Raw genomic sequence first — 25,482 nt, 5'->3', positions numbered from 1 at the left:
TAGCCCTCAGCAGGCATCTGCTTTGACTACCTCTGGCTGAAATGAATGACATTTGGAAGAGTGACATATTCAGCTTCTGCTTCTCTTGAATCTCTTATCTTTGTAACAAGTAAGAGAACCAGAATGGAACATACTTGGATGATATCAGTTTAGCTGTCTGCAGAAATGTCTTCAGTACCATATGCTCTTGGTTTCCTCCCTTATTCCCTCCCTTTCAAATATCAAGTTTTAAGATCTGAAATTGCAGTATGAAGAGCTTTTCTACATTTGTGCTGCATTTCTGAAATGAACATTGTTCATGATCATATTCAGTGTTCTTTAAAATCTCTGTGAAAACACCTTTTAGACATTACTGACAGAAAATTCTTTTTCCTGAAAAAGAATTTATTTGATTATACAAAGGGAATACTGGTAACTGAAGGCAGTGCTGCTTAACAGAAATAATATGTAAGGTTCAAATGTGAACTACGTAAATAAAGTTAGACTTATTAGCAGCCATGTTTAAAAAGTAAAATGAAACAGGTGGTTAATTTTAATAATTTTACTTATATAATCAAAATTATAAACCAAAATAGTATAAAATTTTAGTGAGCTATTTTATATATTTTTTCATATTAAGTCCTCAAAATCCAGGGTGTGTTTCATACCTGCAGCACATCTCAGTCTGGACTAGCCATATTTCAAGTACCATAACATACTGGACAATTTAAAGTTTCCCTTTGCTAGGAAGCTCAATTATAAGATTTCATCCCCAGTTTTTGGTATAGTTTTGGAAATTCTTTATACGTGTTTTGATTTTTCTTTAATTTGAGCTACCTTTTATTCATATATGTATATATATCTATGTATTAACTGTATTTTCTTATATTTTTTGTTAATATGTAGTCTTATAGATATCATTTTTCTGTACGCGTTCATGGAAAAATCATGACCTATGCTTTATTAAGTACACTCAAATTCTTTCTGTAGAACTGCTTCAGTTCTATATTTAAACTCCAGGTTTCAAAAATTTAAGAAAAACAGGCATATTCAACTTCCGAATTTAGTTTCAAGTTTATCAGGAAAAAAAAAACAACCACCTGAAGAAATTAGTGATGTGTAAAATGAGGTGAACATATGATTACACATTAACTGTCACTTTCAAATAGTCAATATTAATTATTAGGTATTTGAGATAAAATAAGGCTACATATCAACATTTTATAATTAAGTTCTGTTTTACATTTCCATTATATTGATATGAAATCTCTTGTTATGTATGTTATATATTATGTTTTTTTCCAAACCAGAACACAGAATTTGATTTTTTGATATCCAGTAAGATCCTGGATAATAAAATATAAAGCTTAAACAGTATCAAGGAAAAGGAATGTACTTAGAGCTTGAGTCTTCAAATGCATTCCAAAAATTTAAAAAAATGCATAGTTACATTAGGCCTGTTAGGTCCAGGAGGTACTGCATTCATTAAAGTATACATGTTGTCTCCAGAGTTGGTTGAGTCTGAAACAAAATATTACTGAATTAATATCTTTCATTATAATCTACACCCAAGTCATCACAAAGTAATAATCAAAGATGATCTGGACACTTATGCATATTTATAGCTACAGCACTCGAAATAGTCATTACTAATGTTCAGAAACAAATATCTGTAAGTCATTTTCTGACCCAAAAATTATCATTCTGAGGTTGTAAATTAGGAATATCTACCTAATATATTAGGAATAATCACTTGAATAATTCAGATCAAAAGGAATATTACTTTAAAAGTCTAAAGAGTTACTGTAAATTTTTTCTTCTTTAAAAAACATGATCTCTTTTGATTTCTCTAAGCAATTTATATGTATACATATAACAGAAATCTCTTAAAATTCAGATTTAGTAGCTTTTAACGTATTATTTCCTTAGGCTTCTTATAGACCAATTTAAAAAACAGTTTATTTAGCTAATAATTAATAAAAGCTGGTGGAATATCCTGGCTTAGTTCCCACAGAAAGATATTAGAACGAGACTATACAACTGGAATGAAAATTCTCTTGCTTGAAGTAAAAGCCAGCTTCCACTAGTACAACTTTTGATAAAAATCTTTTCATTCATTTTATTTTTGATTCATTATAATAAAAATAACTGTAGTGTATATCCACATAAATATATGTAACATTTTACATTTCATGTCTATTAGCTAGTCCTAATTAAGTCTCTGAGTATATGTGTTTATAATGTATAGCCTAGAGTGAAAGGCTTAATATTTTATATTTAGGCACTATCAATTATAAAATGTTTTTCTATTTTTCCACAATTATATAGTTCTTAAATATAACGTTGCAGGCCTCTATTTTGAAAAAGATGTTTTTCCAATGTTTTGTACTGATTCAAGGCAGAAGATAAAACTTATTTGCTTTCTCATGGCAATAACCATAGAGTGAGAAATGGGCAATTACTTTTCCTCTTGTTTTGTGATTATTAGACGTTAATTTATTATTTTAGAGTAGGTTAGATGCCATTTATACTTTGTTTGTAAACAGTGATCCATAAACCTAAATATTATTTTTTATTTCTAGATTAATACATCATATTGTTGAGAAAGTTGAAATGCCCACCTCTGGTTGACCTGTTTGTTTATACTAAGTAAGCTCCTAATCTACTTTTGTGGCCTTAACTATTTTTACATCCTTATGTACACTATACTCCTGTCAACCCAGGCTACTTGTTCTTTCTTGCATATGATCATTCTTTTCCATCACCTTATTTTTGTTCTTTCTTCCTCTGAGCATCTTCTCTACACAGTCTCCGCTTACTGAAATTATACTCTCACTATTCAAGGCCCATTGCCAATGCTACCTCTTCCATGAAGTTTTCCCCTGATACTTAAAAGTATGTGAGTGCTCCTCTACCACTGAATTCTGCTTTGCATTATAGTTAATATTTTGTCTTATTTTTCCCTCCTGCTTCAAACTAGGTTATAATTTCTTTGAGAGGAGGAAAGGGACCATATCTTACTCATGTTGTGTACTATAAGTAATAAATATCTACTAACTTAGATTCAATTCATGGCATAAACTCTATCCCATAAAAATGTATCTTTCAGAAAAGCTGGAATTGTTTTTTAAACATAGGAAACCTTCAAATGGTTTTTCACCTTTATTAGCCTTACTAATTTTGCTTACTAATTTTAGCAATTAATTTGAAAGGAAAATGGGCTGTATATTTAAAAATATGCAGAAAGAAAACTTTATTGCTTTTAAGACCAATCAAGTATAATTGCATCTGAAAATGAAGAAACATTGAGTGAATAAGGTTGGTAGTTTTTAGAAAATGTCTGATTTATTTTTATATACAAAAAAACTTTACAATAGATATTCTGGCACCTATTTTTTGGAGAGTGGGGGATATTGGCTTCGTATTAGAGGACTGACTGTGATAAAGGATAAGTACATAAAAGAATAGGCAGAAAAGCTAGCAAGATATACTGGTGGCAATTTCTGGCTTGAAAGGAAGAAGTGATCAGATTACTTATCACCTGAAAAGTTTAGTGTTACTCCAAAAACTTTCTTTGAGTATGTAGTGAACTATTTATTTAATCACATGCTACCTTCATAAATTAAACCTTAACTTCACCAAAAGGATTGCAAATGTGGGCAAGATGTTCAATTCATATACTTCTATCTTCACTGAATTTTGTTTCACTTCACTGAAGATGTTCTGAGGACAGAGATCCATGAAATATTTATGATATATTCCAAAGAGTTAGTGAGGCAAAGTAAAATTTTGAATTAATCACCAAATTTATGCTTTTTCTAAATTAAAGATTCAAAACTTAAAAATATTGATTGGTATGATTAATGATATTTAATTTCAAACTTCTGTGTATCTTAGATTTCAACAAATTCGTAAGAACATACGAATTTAACAGTGCAACATAATAAAAAATTTTTTCTAATTATAAAAATTTCCCATATATTTCATTACCCAGAAGTTAAAACTGACAAAGTCTTAGTCTGTTTCTTTGTTATCTACTTTTTAGATTTCAGGGTAATATATTTTAGTTTTTTTGGCCACGCCGTGCGGCTTCCGGGATCTCAGTTCCCAAACCAGGGATCAAACCCATGCTCTCTACAGTGGAAGCATGGAGTCTTAACCACTGGACCATCACGGAAGTCCCAGAGTTCAGGGTAATATATTTTGAAATAACACTGTGATCATATTGTATTAAATCATGAACATTTATTTCTCTGTGTCATTAAAATTTCTTTGATAATAATTTTAATGGCTACATTTTAGTCCATAAAATATTAATTAAAAAATATCACTAAAATTGGATTAGGCATGAAGGTTGTTTCTATTATTTTGCTATTGGCTATAACAAATGAGCATCATTCTACATGATTCTTGGATTGTACCTCCAATCATTTATAGTAGTAGGATTATAGTGTCAAGTGGTATGAGCTTTTTCACGGCTCTTGCTACATGTTGCCAGGAGCTTTCTAGGAGGGCTGTGCTACCATCAGAGGCCTCAAGACACATTTAATAGTTTGTATTAAAGTCTCAAAGGAAAGAGATATTTAAAATAACTACATGATTCCAGGAATATTAAAGTATTTTGGTTTAAAAGGTTAAAAAACTTTCCCCACTACATAGTGGATTAGCTAACTAATAAATACCTATAGACGTGTAGGATAAATGATATTGTAAGCACGTCCACATCTATCTTAGATGCTAGATATGGTGGGTCTGATTTGCTGTATTAAACCCAATGGATCCATGTATTTCATGTGTTACTTATGCAGAATTTTTCTTAAGTTGTGAGGTTTGGATCTTTTCCATAGTCTCAAGCAAACTTTTAGTCAGATAAATTATTGGGCAATTCATATAGATCAACACAGTTTTCATTCTGATTAAATCTATTATGTACACAACAGGAGTTTTCTAAATGCTTAAACTAACTGGACAATAGTTACTTAAGAACACTATTTCTTCCTACTTGCTACCTCTACTCAACTTGTGAAACCACCAATGAGGTAAAGAATACTACTAACTTTCTTTCATAACAATTTCTGTATTTTGTGGTTTTACTCTAAGAATCAAATGCCCACGTGGCTAGTTCGATTACAATACCTGCTGGACTAGGCATGATGGGTGTTCCCGGTGGCCCTCCACCTCCTGGAGGACCCTAAATAATTACACAAAATTTCAGTAAAAATAAGGCACGGCATTAAACAATATAAGGAAAAACAGAAGTTAGACTTTATAATAATCCAGTTTGAAAACAGCAGAGGAAATACATTTTCTCCATAATTTATTTTCTTTGAATGCACAATCATTTCAATGTTATGCAAAATATAATTTAGCTTAAATATGTTGAGATTGTTTTGACAAGTTTCCAAAAACAATGAGCCTGTAACGCTGATTTATGATTCATGGCTTAATGACATCAGGTATAAGGAGGTTAAGGAGAAACCATTTAATAAGGCCTTTACAAATCCCATACAATAGAAATCATTCATGTGTATCTGTGATTTAGCTTACTGTAATTTTCTTACAGTTTGTATCACTGGTTTTTATAGGCAACTGAAAATCAAAAGATATTCATATGTTTAAAAAAATACATTGATGCTGTTTCTTCTGCCAGCATCAACTGCAACACTTCTGATGCACTGTTCCTTCAGCTATCACATCAACTAGAAATGAGAGGTAATGCTGACTGATGAGAGGGTTTCTAAGGCTGTAGGTACACAATCAGTTTGAAATGGATGTTAGGTGACTCAAATCAATTCAGTTATTTCATGCAACCAAAATGAATAATTCAGGCAATGAGTTTTAGAATGTCCAGACTTAACAGTAGTCAGATTAACTATTAAGTGGCTAAATTTTTGCTTCATTTGGAGTGCACAGACATAGCCCACTAATTATTTCAAATAATATATGTATTGCTATTTATTAAACAGCTTAAATTTACTTTCAATTAAGTCTATAATTTCATAAAACTATATATATCAAGGCTATTTTTAATTGACTTTAAGAAAAAATAGGTTTTACTCAAACTTTTACCCTGTTGTGTCCTCTCCCATTGCAGAGCACAGGCTCCGGACGCGCAGGCTCAGCGGCCGTGGCTCACGGGCCTAGCTACTCTGTGGCATGTGGGCCTAGCTACTCTGTGGCATGTGGGATCTTCCCGGACCAGGGCACGAACCCGTGTTCCCTGCATTGGCAGGCGGACTCTCAACCACTGCGCCACCAGGGGAGCCCTACTCAAACTTTTTTACTTTCATAGAGATTGTGCAAAAAGTTAGACTTGCTTAGCTTGTATAGCTTAAAGGGATACTGAGCACTAAGTTCACAGGTCCAAAACAGTGTGTGCTTTTCGCTATGGTCACAGAACAGTTTCCATGGAGGGTAAAATGCGCGTTGATCTTCTTCCTAAGTGCTCCTTTTTTCCTACTCTGGTTAACCACCACCTCTGAAAAGTTCTTTAGGAAAGATTCTTCTTTTTACTGTTTTACCCTTGCTACTCTGTTAGGCATTTCCCTCTAAATATTATAAACAAATTATCTTTTATGATGGCCTTGAGATACAGAAAGGATGTAATGTGATGATGGTTAAAAGGTCATTTGCAAGTTCAGGAGGTCATGTAAAACCTGCTAATTTGACGAATGTAAATAATTGGAAGTTTTTAACATGTACTAAGTGATAAGAAGAAGAGTAAGTGGTCTCGGTTTCCAAGAATGAAAACTAGCCCTCCTTCCCCAAATTACTAGTCATTATTCTGCTATCTAATTCTCTTTGTGATTGGGAGAAAGTTTAATGTCTTCTTAGAGTTTGTGTATGGGAAGTGGGGTGGGGAGGGAGTGTAGATTATTCTGAAGAACTGCAAATTCAAGCATATCATTGCATAACTGGGATGGCTTTCTTCATGATTGGACAGTGTATTGCAGTGGTTTACAGAAACATGCTGAAGTAAAACACAGTACTCAGGGCAATTTTGGCCAGATTGATAACTGTTTCACTAATGAACATCAACACTGAGGTTGGCAGACGAAACAACTCAATACACATCAGATGTTCATTTCTTGGCCAACACACAGGGGCTCTTCTTAACATCTGGACAACTATTTCATTGCCCAAATAGAACATAACATCAATTCTTATGAGCAAACAAACCCAAATGTACTTACTACATAATTCCCAGGAGATGCTGAGGAGTATGGTATCTGGAACATGAACAGGACAAAAAATATACATATTTTGATTCATGTGGCAGTATGCAGACTGACCTAAAATGAATCTATTTTCTAACTTTTGTCAAGGTTTAAAATTTATCACAAAGGATAAAGGCATTTATATAGGTCTGAGTGCTAGAAAACTGAATAAAATGCAGAATTATCTTGATTTACAAAAAAGAGAGGATTTTAGTCAAGAGAAATTTAGATAGAATTGCAGCTTCAAGTTATATTGATTTCAGGGCAGTTGTACTCACTGCTTGATACAATGACACTTATTTTGTAATTAAAAAGATATATATTTGTGCAGCTAAAAACCAGAAACCAGAATTTTTCAAATTAGTAGCCTTTACAGATGCAATTTCTAATTTATGTGCATTCTGGGATACATTATTTTTTTAAAAGACAGGTTTCAGGCTACTATATTCATGCAGTAGTCAATACTTGATATATAAACCTCATTTTTCCCCCCTTTCCTTTCTAATTAGCTTCTAGAAAACAATATAATGAATGCAAAAGATTTTGTTAACGTAAGTCTCCGAAGACTACTAATTTGTGGGGATCAGATATGGGTAACATATTCCCTCTTTCCCTTCAAATCAAGCTCCTAACTAAGCTCTTTTCTAGAGATTAGAAGGTATTAATATGACATTGCTGTGATAATTTAAGAAATGAAAACTGGAAAACATATATTTAAAAATAACCCCTTAACTGTGGATATTAATAGAGAAGTTAAATCCAAATATTCTTTTTTCACACAAGCTCACTAGCTTACATCCTTCTGCACATCCAGAAGAGATATTTTTGCCTTATTCTGAAAAAAGCCAGTAAATTACTGTCTTCTTGGAGTAGGACAGCCAGGGCCAAAATAGGACCTTAAAGAGTGGTGAAAAGATTATAATGCCTGTACCTAAATGTTCCCTCCACCCCAACTCCTTCCTGATAATTAAACATAAATAATATGAAATAATAAAGTAAGCAGAAAGAAATACAACAAAGTTATGGTTTTCCTTTGATTTTAATATTGAGTTATTTGAAAGCTCTCTCCTCATTGTTTGGTGTTTGCCTTAAGCACAGACCACAGGTGTCTGAGCCTCTGGTTGGTCCACCTGTGGGGAAACTCAGCACTGCAGGTGGCCGTTACCGGAGTGTCCAGTATCACTAGTGATAACGATCACTTCTATGAGTATGCGGATCCCTATGGCAGTAGACATTTACTCGACTTGGTGAATGAAGGTAGCTTTGCTCTCTAGGGTCCTCTGCAGTTCATGATCTACTATCCATCCTCTGCTTATTATTTTAAACATGTGCACCTGCCCTCTCCAAATCACCAACTTATCTGTTGGCTCCAGCTTTCATCTCCTTACAGCTTTAGCACATGGCTCATGTTCTTCTGCTTCTATTGCCTACCATCACCCTTAAGCAGCTTCAAGATATGATCTAACCACTCTTTAGATCTTTGGAATTTACACTCACTGTCTTTCCTTTCCTTTCCAATATACCCCCCTTTTCCATTTCTGAGCACGAATACATCCTAAAAGGTTTTGCACAGAGATCTAAACAACTTTCCTGACTGACATTTTTCTTGTTCCTCGTGGCACTCACAAATAACATTCTATATTCCAACCAGAATCTTATCCCATCACAATTCCTCTTTAATTTTGGCTTACCCTCACTGTTTCTACCTCATAGTCTTTGTTGCCCTCATTAAGAGAAAGGAGGATTTGGGCTCCTACCCCTAGCACTTTATGGAACCTGCATTCTTGTAAATTACATCAGCATCTGCCAGCCTAGCCTGAGAAACAAAATATGACAATGTAGGTAGAAGTACTGTGTGGGTATAGAAGACGTTATTTGAGCTGGGCAGCTAGGACTTAGAGAGGGTGGGGGTCCATTAGAAAGACAAAGAGAAGGATCAGCATTTGAAAAAGAAATGTGAAAGTACACAGTTTATTAGGGAAATGGTATATGTAATTTTACACAGTTGTTGCAGTGTGGGATGTATAGGGGATTGTGGTAGATGATGAGGCTATATGGTCAGACTGAATTTATGCTGTTGGAAATAGGGAGTCACAGGCTTTAGAGAGACATGTTCAAATTTATGTTTTAGTAAGATAACTCTAGAGGCATTATGGAACATGAATACAATTTAGGAGACCATTGCAAAAAGTCTAGGCAAGAGATGGTAAAAAGTGTTCTAGGCAGGGCTGATCAAGATAAGTAGGAGTAAGAGAATTTGACAGACTTTTCACAGATGTACTCCGCAGGGCTTGATGACAAACTGGGTGTGGTGGACAAGGGAAGGGAGAAGTTAAGGTGATTCTGAGGTTTCCAACTTGCTGACTGGGTGGATGATGGTGCTACTAATTTATATATAGGGAATTTAGGAAGTGGGGGACAAGTTTGGGGAATACCTGACATGTCGAATTGGAAAGCACTAATAGACACTGAGTTAGATCTGATCAACAGATATTTGGAAACAGAGGTCTAGAACTCATTGGAGATAGGACTAGAGATAAAGCTTCAATTGAATAAATTTCCATTTTGTGCTGGGCACGAGACTTTAATCTAGGATTTGATTAGATTTAGTGATAGTTTAAAATGTTAAAATGAAAAAAAAAAAAAAGCCCAAGATTGGAATTAAAGAACATTACTAGTTAAGAAAGGGCGGATAATGTGACTGGAGGAAAATCAGGAGAAAATATCTCATAAAAAGTCAAGCAAGTTAGACTTTCAGGAAGCAAGGAGTTGGGGCAGCTTGGCTAGGAAATGCCTAAACTGGGCTTATTTTTGAGCTCTGTCAGGCTCAAGTCTTTCAACCTTTCTGTGACACATCTAAGAATAAATAATAAAAAGGAATATGCTAGTACAAATATGGAAAAAAACACATTATTTAAATGAAGAAAAGAAATGAAGAGACATTTAAACAAAACCAAGGTATCAAATATTTCAAAGGTCAGGTATGATGAGGACAGAAAATAAGTCATTATTTTTGGTTGGTAAGTAGAAGGTCACTAGTAACCTTCAGAATAGTACTTTTCATGGGAATTGAAACAGTTGAGAAGTCAATTCAATCAATCTTCGTCCATCACCTGTTATATTTCAGGCACTGCACTACCACATAGTAATGAAATGGAAAAGAGGATCAAGGAATTCACTGTCCAGGAGAATGGTAGTGAGGGATTCAATGTGTGAGAGACACTGGATGGTGGTTTGAGACTGAGGAAGGGTTGAGAGAAGTTTTCTATCAGTTGCCCCCTCCCAACTCTAGAGGAGTGAAAGACTGGGGGTTTTAAGGTTGTCTTGGGATTTTGTTCATTGGCACAGTGTTAGGGAAAGTTCCAGCCAATGGAAAGGGATTGATGAAAACTCCTTTAGAAAATGAATGAGCAAGATATGTAGAGACATCAAGACATGGAATAAAGAGAACAGATAAAACAGTTAGCGTTGAGAACATTTCTGAGACAAGCGGAAAGAAAAACGATTAAAGGTCTTATAATATTGGAGGTAAGGGTAGAATTTGAAGAAATTTGAGTCTAATGGTGTTTTGGTTTTTTTCCTCTATAAAATATGAGACAAGTTTAGCTAATGGAGAAGGGGCCAAAGATAAGAAGTGCAGGAAAGGCAGGCGACTAAAGAAGAGTTAAAAAAAATTGCTGGTCACACACATCAGTGAGGACTCAGCAGAGGTTGAAGGTTATATATTTAAATTATAACACATTATGTTATAATGTTCAAAGACTTGAAATCACCTTCAACTTCTTCACTTTCTTTATCCTCAAGTCCAACAAGTCACCAGGTATTTTTGATTCTATGTGAGACATTTATCTCGGCCATCCTTTCTCCACTGCTTTTACCTTAGCCTCTGACAACATTTTATAAGGTCTGTTACTGTACTCTCCTAATATTGTTTCCCTATGTGTCCATTTTATATACTATCTTCCTAAAACATAGCTCTGTTCCACACAGATGATAATTACAGATTTCTCAGCATTCAGAGCCCTGAACACATCATGGTCCCATTTTTCTTTTTCCAGCTTTGCCTTCCAAATCTATGTTCCCAGCCACTAAGAATCTAATAATTTTTTCTCACACATTGCCTGCATTTCCCTTTCTCTTTACTTTTGTCCAGGCCTTTCTGCACCTCTAGTGACCAGATTCTTCCCAATGTAATTAATCTCATCCCTCCACCCCTCTCCCATATGCTACACAAAATAACCATTAATATGAAATGAAAGATGAAAATGCAGATGTAGAAGATAAGCAAGACCAGAGAGGTAGAAGATCAGAATCATAGAACAAGAATCTCTTATTTGACAGATGATAAAATTAAGGGCCATATGTATTGTCTGGTTAAGCTAGACAGAAAATTCAAGAGCTGTGACAACAATCCAAATATTCTGAAATATTCTGACTCCTAATATCCATGACTGGTGCTGTGGTAGGGGGAACAGCAGAATAACAAGAAGTTTTTTGGCTTCATTAAAAAAAAGATTAGCTAAGTAGCTTTATATTTTAGCTAAGTAGCTTTCGTCAACTGTGAATTTCAAAACTACCTTAAAAGCACTGAAATTCAGTTCACCAGAAATCGCAAGGGGAACATTATCTGTGTCAGTGTAAAGTTGAAAATATTCTATTATTTTGTAATGCTCTTTAAAAAAAATGAGCATCTATTTGTACAGGGCAGAGCCTATTTGGAGTAAAATATTTCTATTTCTCTTAGGCTTAATCATTGTAGTAGATCCTCATTTTTCCTTAAAGGGGTTTTCTCTTCTATCTGTCCAGCTAGTGAGTTGATGAATACAATGCTATACTGAACGTTTGTTGTTTCTGCCTATCCCCTCTTTTGCCAACAATTCCTTGAATTCTCTTTGAACCATACCTCCCTTATTTTTCCATGTGGTTCGGGTGGGGCTCAGGAAGTGGGTGTGTGACCTAGGCCTGGCCCATAGAGCATTGTACATAACTGGTTCATGAATGAGTCTATGTACCCAAGCTAAGTGAATCCAGTTCAGTTAGTTATTCCCAATACCTATGCTTAACTGATAGAGTTGCGCTCTTTTGTACTCAACAGGGAGCTGTGAGGATATAAATCTGGAGCTTCACAGGGCCTTCTTGCCAGATGAGTGGAACAAAGGTAAGCAATGAATAGAGGCAGTGTCTGATGATGTTATTTGAATACTTGGAACCAAATGTACCCCAAAGCAAATTTATATCTGGACTTTTCAGATACACGATCCAGTAATATTCTCTTTCAATATGAGCCTAGTTTGGTTAGTTTTCTATACCTTGTAATCAAAAGTGTCTGCAGACAAAGCTAATTAAGATATTTTTGATAAAAGTGCTTGCTACTTAATGATTAGAACTTGCTTTATAGTTCAACCCAAATGCACAGTTCTTTGTGAAAAACATAAAAAAGAAAAAAAATGGTTGGTAGACTTGTAAATAAGCTTCCAAGTAAGAATCTGAGGCCAGTACTGTAATGCTCAGAGTGAAGGAAGTTAAAAGTAAAAAATCGTACTCTTATTTTGAATTAAAAACATAAATTTGTCCTTAAAAATGTTTCTCCTGCTGCCATGCAAAACAGTGCCTAAAACATTTTTGTTCAAAACACTTGTATATGACAAAACTATGTAAAGATAAAGATTAAGCAGATAAATAAATGTATTGTGGATAATGGTTGGTAGATTTCTCACTTTCAGAGAAGTGAAGGATAAACCTGGAAAGCAGAAAGTCTAGAATGAACTCTCTTGTACTGAATTGAAGTTGAAGCACCAGTGTGCACTCATGGGGTTTTTAAAAAATTTTATTGGATAAAAGTTGATTTACAATGTTGTGTTAGTTTCAGGTGTACAGCAAAGTGATTCAGTTATACATATACATAGATTCATTCTTTTTCAGATTGTTTTCTGATACAGGTTATCACAGAATATTGAGTAGAGTTCCCTGTGCTATACAGTAGATCCTTGTTGATTATCCATTTTATATATAGTAGTGTGTATATTTTAATCCCAAGCTCCTGATTTATCCCTCCCCTCCACGTTTCCCCTTTGGTAACCATAAGTTTGTTTTCGATATCCGTGAGTCTGTTTCTGTTTGTAAATAAGTTCATTTGTATTATTTTTTAAAAATCAGATTCCACATATGAGTTATATCATATGATATTTGTCTTTGTCTGACTTACTTCACTTAGTATGATAATCTCTAGGTCCATCCATGTTGCTGCAAATGGCATTATTTCATTCTTTTTTATGGCTGAGTAATATTCCATTGTATATATGTACCACATCTTCTTTTATCCATTCATCTGTTGATGGAAATTTAGGTTGCTTCCATGTCTTGGCTATTATAAATAGTGCTGCAGTGTGCACTCATGGTTTTAATATGTAGAGATACAGAAAGATATAGATGTGTGTGGGTGTGTGTATATACATACATCTGTACCCTAGTTCTGTTGGTTGAGAGGGTTAGAAGCCAGATTACTCCAATGGGTTCTAAATACCACTCTCCACTAAAAGGAACCAGGGACCCTTAAAAAATGGCTGTTTCCAAGGTAAGACTGGGAAAATATGAGCTTCAAAATGCTCAAAGAATAATGGGGTCATGTCAAAAGGACAAATGATCCAACCTGAAAGGGTTTTAACTGGACAAATCTGAAATGATTTTAGTATTAAAAAAAACCTATTGGACAAGGTAAGAATCCACGAGTACCTTGGATTACATGAATGATTGCAGAAGAAAGAAAATCTCTTATAGTAGAAAGTCAACTAATAAGTGGAGAAGGAAAGACAGAATTAGAAAGTAGACATTCGGCAACCAATACAGCAAAAAAACGATTCAGGCGAGATTCATCAATGGATACTAAAAGTAGCAGATTAAAGTAGGATCTTTATGATAGTGTCAAAGTATGTCTTCACAGGTTGAAAATTACAAAGGGAAAAATAGTAATTTAACAAGCTAGGAGAAACCTAACAAGCATCATCTAACTAAGTGATCAAAGTTAACATCACAAGTAATAGATAAATCACCATGATATGCCCCCTGAAATGATGCACTGAGCAAATCACAAAATTACTTCTGTGGATTCCTGCCAAATATATATAACATGAATCTAATCATGAAGAACCATCAGCCAAGACCAACTTATGGGACATTCTACAAAATAACTGGCTTGCAGTCAACAAAACTCCAAGTTTACAAAAGACAAAAGTTAAGGGACCTGTTCCAGGTTAAAGGAGACAAAGAGACATGCCAGATGACTGCAGCAAGTGAACTGGGATTTTCTTTTGTTACAAAGGATATTGTTGGGGCAACTGGTGAAATCAAAATAAGGTGTACAGCTTAGAAAATGGATTACATCAATATTAATTTTTAAATTTTGATCCTTATACTATGGTTATGAAAGATGTCTTTGTTTTTAGGAAACACAAAGTATTTAAAAGAAAAAAAAGTATATAAAACATATTTGGAAACAACAAAAACAAAACAGCCAGCCACTTTAATGTGCTGCTCTGAGGAGCCAGAGGCTTACTGTATTGATACCAAATGAAAAGTATTTGTAATTTTAAATATGGACAAAAAGTCCAAAGAACTTGGAATTCAAAATAATACAGATAAATTGTCACTACAACATAATCAATGGTGTTTAGGGGAAAAGAATCTCTTTAATACTTTTGCTTTGCTTCATGTAAGCCTTATGTTTTTGCTAGAAAGACATCAGTTGTCTTTGGTTTTTTTCTTCTCATAATCTGTCATATTCAGAGGAATGCTTTTCCTTTCTGTGCTCAGGATGATGACTCCTTTCCTTTTCCACAGAGAAAAGTATAGGTGTTCCTTCACAACTTTTCCCTATTCAAATTCTTTGGGGGGAAGTGTACCCATATGTGGTATATATTAACAGAAGGGACTGCTTTCAACTTGATTACGTGCCTACATGTGTGCTGGCCAAATGCCCATTTCACAGTGGTTGTTCAGTAGTTTGATATGCACAGCTCCTTCCCTAACGCCTAGTGTTTCTCAGGGTCTAAAATAATGCAGAGCTGCTGCCCTGATACAGTACATTCTCCTATCCACGTGCTCGGCTCTGTGAAATCCCCAAGAGTTGTTTAGGTATCTAAAAACTAAAAATGATCAGAAAGCATAACTCTCTCCTCATCTCTGCCTCTACCTAATACTCTTCACTTGGATAACATACCCGCTAGGCGCAATGCACCACCTTTAGTATCATATCCTGCCCACCTTCCTCAGTGGCTTTTGGAGGATAGTATCTCCAGATAAGCGTACAAAAGGAGGTCCTGCAGGAGGTGGGCAGTGGAGGGGATGGCTGGCTGAGCTGGCAATGAGGAAGGAGAGAGGGTCCTCTTGCTTCTAGGCAGGAAGGCTTACTAGCTAAGGTGGGTCGTCGATTGTGCTTTTTAACCCAGTTTCATCAGACATGTAGATAACAGAAATTCTTTCCAGATTCTGACAATAAGAAGATTTGCAGAGTTTTCACTGTTATTAAAAAATTGTTTTTCTGCACCTTTATAGGTATTTTAATGGGGAGTTCAAAGAAAGTATCTTGAGCTGCTAGTTAGATGCCTTTTAAAAGTGAAATCTTGAAATCTGAAAGGCATATATAACAAGAGGCAAATAGAAATGTGAACTAGTCAAAAGCATATAAGCAGACTAAAAGAAATTTGGAGGAGAAAAGATAGTCATATTACAACATAATCAGGTAAAATGGTATCTTAGAAGATTTGTTGAACCTAAATAGTGAACTGAAGACCCAAACGGAAGCAGCAACATCACTCTCTCCACCCCAAACAATATTATTTAATTAGCAACTGTAATAGCTATTGAAACTAAGAGATAGGCAGATAATACAAAGTAAATGTTTTCTCTAAAAATATGACAGTTACTTAATTGAGAAGAAAGTGATTTCTGCTTTAGAATAGCAATGGATTTAGGATGATTCTTTCTATACCACCCACACCTCACTTTAAATTTTCTTTAAGTTTAAATTAACATTAAACATTGAATCAGTTTCATGTTTATTTAGCATTAAGGCCACTGCTAGTCAGTGAAGGTACCTCTGCATATTAGCAAAAGGCATCCCTTCTGGGCAGAATCCATAGACTTCACAAGTGGAAAACAGCTATATTTCAGCCTCCTTTTGACTCCCTAGACTCAGGCATCTTTGTGCAGTGCACATACTACACAAATGTACAGAGCAGAGCTCTCTCGCAGATTGAAGAACTCAAGGTTTCAAAAGTCAAGAAAAAAATCTCCAGGATCATTAAATTCAAAATCATATCGATACTAATTTTAAGCTTGAAAGCTTAATTTTTAACCTGTGCCTATATTGTGACATTAATAAGAGACAAAAATATTTACGCAGTCAAATCATGGCCACAAAACTTGTAAGGAAAATTCCCATGATGTCAGATACATAGATACAAGTGTAAGGATGGCAGTTTAGCCCACAGGCACAAGGTAAATGTGTACTTCCTTCTTGGGGCAGCGAGAGAGCAAATAGGTATAACCAGAACAGCAAATATAATAATAATAACTGAGATTGATTTTATTTGGCAACTTAGTAATTATTATAGTTATTTTAGAAGGTGAATTCATTATATGATAAATTTTACGATAAATGTAGGCTACCGTAGAGTATCCTTAAATCACACTACTCCTCTATTTTTGAGGGCCTGGTAATCTACATAGAATGCATGTTTACATTAGACCTTGAAGTGAAAAAAATCACATAATTTCAAAAGTTATACATATTTTTCTAAAAACATAAAAATTTATTTTTTGAATGATTTCTTAAAAAAAGGTTAATATAACCAATTGCAGGGCTTTCAAAAGCAACAGATTTTTGTTGTTAAATGCTACAAAGTGCAAAGAAAATGAAAAAAATACATATACTCACTGAGTTGGCATTTGTTGGGTTTGGCCAAGGTCTACCACCACCAGGACCCCTGTAAGACAAAATGACAAATGAAATTTTAACTGATGCTCTGAATGTTTCACAGTAAGCAATAACATCATAAAATACAAACATTTATAATTCAGTTACCATGCAGTTCTAGTCCAGCACTGAAATTACTCTTTATATTTTCACAGCTTTTTTATTTCTAAAATCCAAAAATTTTATCATTCCCCCAAACAGCTTTCACTGTTTTACAGCTGTTTTAAACAGCTTCATCACTAATTATGAGATAAATATAAAAGATAATTGTGACAATAATAAGTGCTGCATGTATCATTCAAAATGAAAATGAAATTATTTGTGAAATATGATTATACATAAAATGATTGCTCTTAAGCTACAAATGAATAAATGTACACAGTAGGTATCTAAATTTGCCTCCTCTTCAAAAAATTGCATAGAATATCATGTTACTTTATACATCTATATATCAATCTATCTTTCGGTGCTAGTGATGATTTGGTTACTATTAAACAAGGGAAACACATTTCTTGTTTTCATAATTGTAGTTCAAGATAGTGGCCAGGGTAAATCTTGGGGAAAAATAGGAGGTAATCTATGCTAATGTATGTCAATATATTACTTCATGTTAGGGCGAGGGAGAATGTTCCCTATTCTATAGCTTAAAAGGACATAAAGCTTTTAAAACAAAATTAATGCCTAATTAAATTAAAAACATCTCTTGTCCATTTGCTTTTTAGTATTAAGTGTACCTGAATATATACTGCCTGATAAAAAGTAGACTACTGTCAGCAGGTCTTCTCTAGTTAGAGTCACTCAAAATTCCCCTTTTCCCTCTAATCTCAATGAAAACACTGTGACATTTTTTAATTTAAAAAAAGTCCCCTGATTCTTATTCTAGGGACCTTAAACCTAAAGTTCTAAATGCTAGATAGAGGCTGTCCAAGTTAGCTATATTACCCATGTTTGCTTGGAATATTTAGAACTGTTCTGGGTATTATTTTGGGGTTCCCCAGGAATGTAAACAGCAGGGAAGGGCATGAAAAATTATGTCCTTAGGCTCTATTAGGATGCCCAAGTGCAAGTCCCCTTTTGACCAGAACGGACTTGGTCAAAGTATCATGCATAGGGAGAAAGTGAGGGGCACGTGTATTGTCTCTGGAAATAGTTCCTCTCTAGGATAATGATGAGGACTTTACAATTAGTTACTGGAACACTTTGGAAAGGTGATTTTACATAGAGGATTCAGTGTCTTAATGGACAGAAACTGAGGTAAAGCATAGGATATACGCTGATCAAGTAAAACACTTGACTTGTTTGACGTTAAACAAAACACAGTAAAGAAACTGGAAAATATTTATCTTAAAACAACATAAAAATATACTATATATCCAAATCATGGGAAAAATTTGTATGCAACAACATGCAGACAATCTCATATTTTGAAATATTATGTTTAAACAAGGACTGTATGAATAAGAGATATTAAATATAAAATAATTTTGTTAGTTAAAAATTTGTTTAATATTAAATTAATGTGCTAAATGTGCTAAACTAAATGTTAAAATAATTAAACATTTTACTTAAGTAAATACAAATTAAATAAGATGAAGTTAAATGTTAAATTTATTCTAAGAACCATAAAATACCTTTTATGCAGTTCAATTGTTTGACAAATACTAATCTAATCTCAGCTCACCATGTATTTCATATTGTTACATTTTAATATAATGGGTTAAATGTTAACTCATTTGAATAAGCTAAATTTCCCCCACCATTACCATTGTGTTTGAAAACATTTTCAGTTTTGCAAATACCGCTAAATAAAGTGGGGGTTGTAGTAGTGAGTAGTTCTATTAGAACAACTTCTTAAGTGCGGTAATTCCTACTCCTTTTGAGGGCCATCAGTATTATCAAGAGAGTAATCTACAAACTATAACACAGGCATTATTTTGAATGTACATTTCTACATAAGTATAATTTGAAGTAGAATCAGGTTAGCCTCATTTAAAAATAAAGAGAAAAATGAAATTTAAAAGAAGTCTTTAATTTTTGGTAAGGGTATATGGATATGATTAAATCAAGGCAACCATGACTACCAAAGAGAAAAATTCTCTTTTTTTTCTGTAATTCAGTCATTTCGAGATAATAACCATACAAACTTTATAATTCTATAGGATGTGATTTAGAACAAGAAAGTCTAGATCCTTTGAAATTATTTGTCCTCTTAGTTTCTATAAAATAGCAAGGTATACAAAGTTGAATTAGAAATATTTTAATACTGAATCCTACACTCTTTTGAAATTTGTAAAAATGTAGTTTATTTAGAAATATAATTTTCTTTAAAAAATAATCTATAATGCATTTGAAAACATTTACATTGTGGCTGTTGTTTGTAAATTCTACTTTAAACTACTGAAATGGATATTAAATTTTTTTCTAAATATATAATACTAGTTATATAAACATTAAAAGTATACTCTTATTTTAATTTTAGGTGACACTACATATGATTTATCCTGAGTTTGGAGCATGGAAATGTAAAAATCATATCAGAATAACTATTTTCTTTAGAGATCACCAATATTTTTTTAACAACAAAATTATCAGAATTTTGTTCCCAATGGTTTGGTGTCAATATAAGAGAGAAAGCTGCAGTTACAGACTATGGTATTTAGTTACTTTAATGACCGGGGTTTGGTATTCCTTACTGTCATCATACTTTGGTGTCAAATAATAAAAAGTGACGAGCTAAAGAAACCTCATCCAGATATGATCCTCCAGTAGATCCCTCCTGATCCCAACACACAAATATCTTAGACTCTTAAAAACATAGCCTAAGGTAACACTATTCTAATGCCTTTTCCTTTAATTTTTAAGTTAGCCAACATGTAAAACAGTGACATGAAGGGAGCCATAATTCCAGTTAGAAATACTTACTTGCCATAATACAGTAAGATTTAGTTTGTTTTAACAATAATAAATTATGAAGTGAATTTCAATAAAATTTATTGAGTACAATGGAGACAATAATATGTTTTATTGTTAAATTCACTTTTGCTTTCTTGGGGCCAATATCAATAAGAGAATGAGTCTCTCTGGTTGGACCTTCCATACTTCAGAACTTTCCTTGTTAGAGGGAAATATTTGTGATTTCATTGTCCTTGAATCCTAATTTATAGAAAACTGAAAATGGTATAAGACTCCAAATAACAGTCAACAGTAACAAATAATGGAAATTTGAGTCTGTAAAGCTTAAAGGCTCTTTAAAAAACAGATATTATATAAATAGTAAAATATTATGTAATAAAAATATTTTAAAATATCTGGGTATATTTAAATGAGAAACCCAAATATGAACAAAAATAATCATTTGAAATTTTCAGCCATACTTTTAGTCTCCATAGTCCAGGGAATTAAATGTACCCTTATGTATCTGTTTAAATGTATGTGAGAAAGGAATGAGACAATTTTAAGCTATTTGAGTCTCTTAATAGTCATATGAGAATAACTTTCCTCTATACTAGCAAAACTGTGTTGATCTAAAGTCAACCACATCACTACAAAATGATATTAGATACATTCTTAACATTTAAAGAGAATTTTGGGTTGATCATAGCATTCAAAATGTATACTCCTTACCTCTATACATAGTATTCAAAATTATTCTTTAAAAGGCATTCTATTTTAAAGTCAGAATCTTAGGTAGGTAAATTTTATATGTATCTAAATCCTATTGTTAAGAGTTTCAGCTTTTGATATAAGCACAAGATATCACTCCTTTTTGTAGAAACCATTAATAAGCCTAAACCTTTGAGGAATTTAAGAAAAGTCAGACTTCATGTCTATCCATTTTTACTTTAAAAGTAAGAAGACATGATAGGAAAATTTGACCTACTTTTTCCCCTTGTTCTGTTAGTTTTGAGCCTGGCTGGTATCCACCTATTAACCTATTTTCTATTTTAGGCAAAACTGCTTTCCATGAAAATGGTTCCAGAAACTTAAACAAATCCCTATGTACATCAAAAGAGCTCATATATTCAATGCTATTAAATGATGGCAGAGTTGTTTAATTTGATAGGTAGGTAACCAAAACATGGACTAATGGGAAATATATTAGAGGAGACTACCCAGAACCCTATATAGAGCTCTTTCATTATTTCTGATAAATTTTCTTTAGGCTACATCATGGACTTGGATCCTCTAATCAATTAATGAAAGTCATTCACAAGTTCTGGGTGTATATGGAACTTTGAGGGCTAGTAAGATAATGAAAAATAAATAAAAATTCCTTAACAAATTGCATTATATTGGCTGATAGAAGCAACTACTCTCTTTGGGCTTGAAAGGCCCTTTCAGTACAAAAAACAAAAAAAACTGTTAGTTTACTCCCTAAGTATATTTTGAATTTTCAAAAGAAAGTATACTATGGAAAGTTCTTTAATAAAGAAGAAACTACCAGAGAGACTTCTTCCTCGGTTAACAATGGTCCCAACAAAACAAAAGTAAAGACATATATATATATTTATAAGAATTTAAAACTCATAGGAATCACGCTATATGTGTTAAAATGAACGATATTCCATCATCTACTTCTGTAAAGTCAAGTCATGGTCCTGGCGTCATCATCTCTTCATACTTTTGTATGGACTACATAAATATTATGTGCTTATTTATAAAAGACTCATTTTTATGATAAACATGAAAATCAGGCTAAAAGTTGGCATTTGTGGCATTTGAAAATGGAAGAAAATTAAGGGTTGCAAGGGAAGGAAGAAAAACATGGAGAATATGTTGTGAAAATGAAGCAAATGCTACAGCTCATGTTCAGTCCATTTATACTACAGTTTCATTTTATACTACACAGAAATTGAGCTTAAATTGTGTTGCAAATTGGTGTGACTTTAGAAGACAGAAAAGAGAACACTTTACAGGATAATATAGCATTTTGCTTACATGTTCATTCCAGGCATTCCAGGGCCACCTAAAGCATTCAGTGGGGGTCTCATTGCACCTCCATAGTTCTGTAATGATAACCAAGGGTCAGACTACCACAAAACAAAAAAACAAAACCAAAGAGGAGGGGGGAAAGAAAGGAGAGCAGGTTAATGATTTCCCTACATAACTCCTGATGGGATAAGGCCTGTGCAATTCATTCTCAGAAGGGTCCACTCTTGTACTTTTGCTTCTATTTTAACAATTACTTTGGTTTGTGCCTTTTAAAAACTACATGAATATGTACAATCATTGGAGCATGTTAAGTGATTAAGGTATAGTTGCAATTATAATATTCAACATATCTTTATTAATTTCCTGATATCTGTACAACAGTGAACTTTTTCAAACAAAATATTTCATAAATCCCAAACTCTGTTTTTAAAGAAAGGACTTAGTCAACATGTTTGAAATTGTCTGACTCAGAAAAATTACATAAAGTCTGAAAACAAATAGGTGAATCCAGCATAAGAAAGTGGAATACAAACTTCTGTTCACAAAATAATATATCCAAGAGAGAAATGTACAAATATACAGATACACAAAAATATATGAACACTAAAGTATACTTCAAATATGTGTGCATGAATTATATGACTCAACAGGCTTCTGTCAATATCTATTATGTGCATTCAAAGGATAAAAACATTTTAATGTTTTAACATGCATATCAGCTTAGCTTAGTTTAGTTTCCACAAGGGCCAAAAGACTACTTTTAACATTATCATATTAATATATTTTGACATCATCAACTACTTTCATGCTCGGTTTTCTGACACCACCTATTCCTCCAACATTTCTGATCACTCTTCTTCAATCTCCTTTGCTGGCTCCTTTTGTTTTGCTAGCTCTTAAAATTGTTGCTTTTCCCCAAGTTCTAGCCACAGCATTCTTTTAAATAAATACACATTTATGGGTACTCTTACCTGCTACCATTAGTTCAACAATTATTTATATGTTAGGAATTTCAAATCTATTTTGTCATGATGTCTCTCCTAAGCTCTTAGATAACTCATATGTTGAACTTCTTATCAGCTGTTTCTATCTGGATACCATTTCACACTCAACATACCTAAAGGTAACCTCAATTTTATCTTCTCACAGCTGTGTTCTTTATATTGCCTTCCTCAATCAGTTCTGTGGCGTCACCTTCTATGCAGCAGTCCAGGCTAAGAACCTCTGAGAGCTTGATATTTCTTCCTTTTATTTCAATTTCCATATCCAGTCAAGTTACCAAAGTCTATTGATTCTACCTGTAAAATAGCTCTTGAAATACTGCCCTCCTTCGTATCACTCATCTCTGTCATTTACTGAGACTACTGTACTGTCTTAGTTGGTCTCTCTGACTTAGCCTCTCCCCTTCCCCATCTATTCTCCATACTGCCTCCAGAACTGTGCTCCTTAAACTCAGTCCTATTTATGTCACTTAAAAGCCATGATGCCCCACACTGCCTATCAAATAAAGTCTGTACTTCAGCATGGGTCTATGGTGTTATTCACAGATCAGCTCTAGCCTATATTTCCTGCCCCCATTTCCTATAATATTTACCTTCTTCCCCTACTCCCAACTATACCCTCCAGACTGCTGAGTTTCTTGTGGTTCAGAAACATGCAGTACGCTTTTACACTCATGATAACTCATCTGCTATGGCCTTCTGTGTAGTAGGTGCTAAGATGACAAGGAAATATTCAATGAGAGAAGGTCTGTTAACTCCAGAGAGTAAGCCACAGTTTGTAAATAAATTACCTAATTACATGCTCTTCTCATTTTTTATTTACTTTTAATTTCAAGAAATCTTATTTAAACATCTCAATTGTGTATGCTATGGGATAAGAGAATGGTCTCTATCCACACTTGAGTCACTGGTTAAAGAGATAGCTATTTCTCTTAACCTCTGGAACAAGCATGGGTGTGGCAGCAGCAGTATCACCAAGGAGTCTCTGAGAAGAAAGTTAGTCACTGGGAACGAAATCTGAATGGTAGAGTAAAATAGAAATTCTTCACACAAAAGGTTGCTCCTCATTTTTGATCTTAGGTGGTCTGTGTTTTATCAAGGAAAATGTTAGTTTTCCTTCTAGCTCTGGACATGGAAAGATACTGGTTTGAATCTCTCTTGCCCCTGCCCTATTTCCTCTGCTCCTCTTTCTATATGTGTGATTGTGGGCCAATGATTCTCCCAATGATCTGCTCAACCTTTATTTCCTTATCTGTAAAGTGAAAATATCATCTCTCTTATAAGCTTGTTGGAGGAAAAATGAAATCATACAAAACGCATATTAAAGTGCTTGGTGCATTAAAAGCATGATACCTGGTGCTCAAAAACTGTAGCTGTTAACTCTTATCACTGTTAATAAGGGACTGACTTAAATGAGACTTCTCATTTTCCCTTGAGCCCTCAACCCTAACATGCTTGTGACATAGTGACTCCCTGACAGAGTACACGTATTTCTTTTCTTGACTTTTTTCCTACTGCCTAATAGTTTTTCTTTATGTATCTGAATCTCCTGCTAAAGAATAAGTACCTGAAGGTAGAGTCTGTATTACTCATCTTTGTGCATCCAGTGCTCAAGTATGACAGTGCACAAGTGTCACAGGAAATGAGTAAGAAATTATCCAACACATATTTTGATAGACGTACAAAATATTTTCATTTTGTGAAGAATCTGAAGCATATAGAGAACAGGAAGATAAGATAGAATAACAGCTAGCTTTCTAACTGGTAACAAAGGCAGAATGTGAAGAGCTAATTTCGAATCACTGAATTTTAAAGCTGATGGCAACTATACAATTCCATCTGGTTTAATCTCTCTCCCAATGCAACGCTCCTGACAAAAGGGCTGTTCAGACTCTGCTTGGAAAGTTTATAAAGAGTTTTTCCATGATTGGGCAGTGTAATTTCTAGTAAGTTCTTCCCCATACTGAGCTAAATTCCACTTCCCATCTTAGATTTGAAAATACAGGATTAGTTTACTCTCTCTTTACATGAGAGCCTATCATATATTTCCATCTCACTATTTCTCCACCCCAAGTATTTGATTTGGAAATCATGATATGTTCCTACTTGTATATAACTCATTTATCCTTCAGATTTCTAGAGGAATTAGAACTAGTTGGACAGTCTTGTTGAATTTTTCTGTTAATCATATGGTACCTGCTGAGCCTAAGAACACAGACAAGCTAAGTATACCTTATTATAAAAGCCAAGTAGAAAAATTACTTCAAATATGGCATTAGGGAAGACATTTTTCTTGATTAAGCGGATAATTCTGCTTTTCTATTGAAAGGATACTGATATCAATCTAAAAATCGTGTATTACTACTGAACGTAGATTTAA

At 33.9% G+C, this 25,482-nt stretch overlaps 1 protein-coding gene across 6 annotated transcripts in view; it reads right to left on the bottom strand.

Moving 5' to 3' along the window:
- SSBP2 (single stranded DNA binding protein 2) overlaps positions 1–25,482 on the bottom strand; it is a 297,398-nt gene that overhangs the window by 17,844 nt on the left and 254,072 nt on the right. For all 6 annotated transcript variants that reach the window (XM_027100704.1, XM_027100703.1, XM_027100707.1 and 3 more), the window contains 5 exons: positions 22,108–22,175; positions 17,131–17,179; positions 7,173–7,208; positions 5,116–5,170; positions 1,430–1,500 (listed from right to left, as the gene is read on the bottom strand). In XM_027100704.1, coding sequence (XP_026956505.1) covers positions 1,430–1,500; positions 5,116–5,170; positions 7,173–7,208; positions 17,131–17,179; positions 22,108–22,175 — 279 coding nt within the window. The remainder of the gene's footprint in view (positions 1–1,429; positions 1,501–5,115; positions 5,171–7,172; positions 7,209–17,130; positions 17,180–22,107; positions 22,176–25,482) is intronic.

This window comes from Aethalodelphis obliquidens, unplaced genomic scaffold (genome assembly GCF_003676395.1).
Source record: "Aethalodelphis obliquidens isolate GAN/ISIS:26980383/991018 unplaced genomic scaffold, ASM367639v1 scaffold4, whole genome shotgun sequence".
Taxonomy (NCBI): domain Eukaryota; kingdom Metazoa; phylum Chordata; class Mammalia; order Artiodactyla; family Delphinidae; genus Aethalodelphis; species Aethalodelphis obliquidens.
This window is presented reverse-complemented; position numbering and strand designations above follow the sequence as displayed.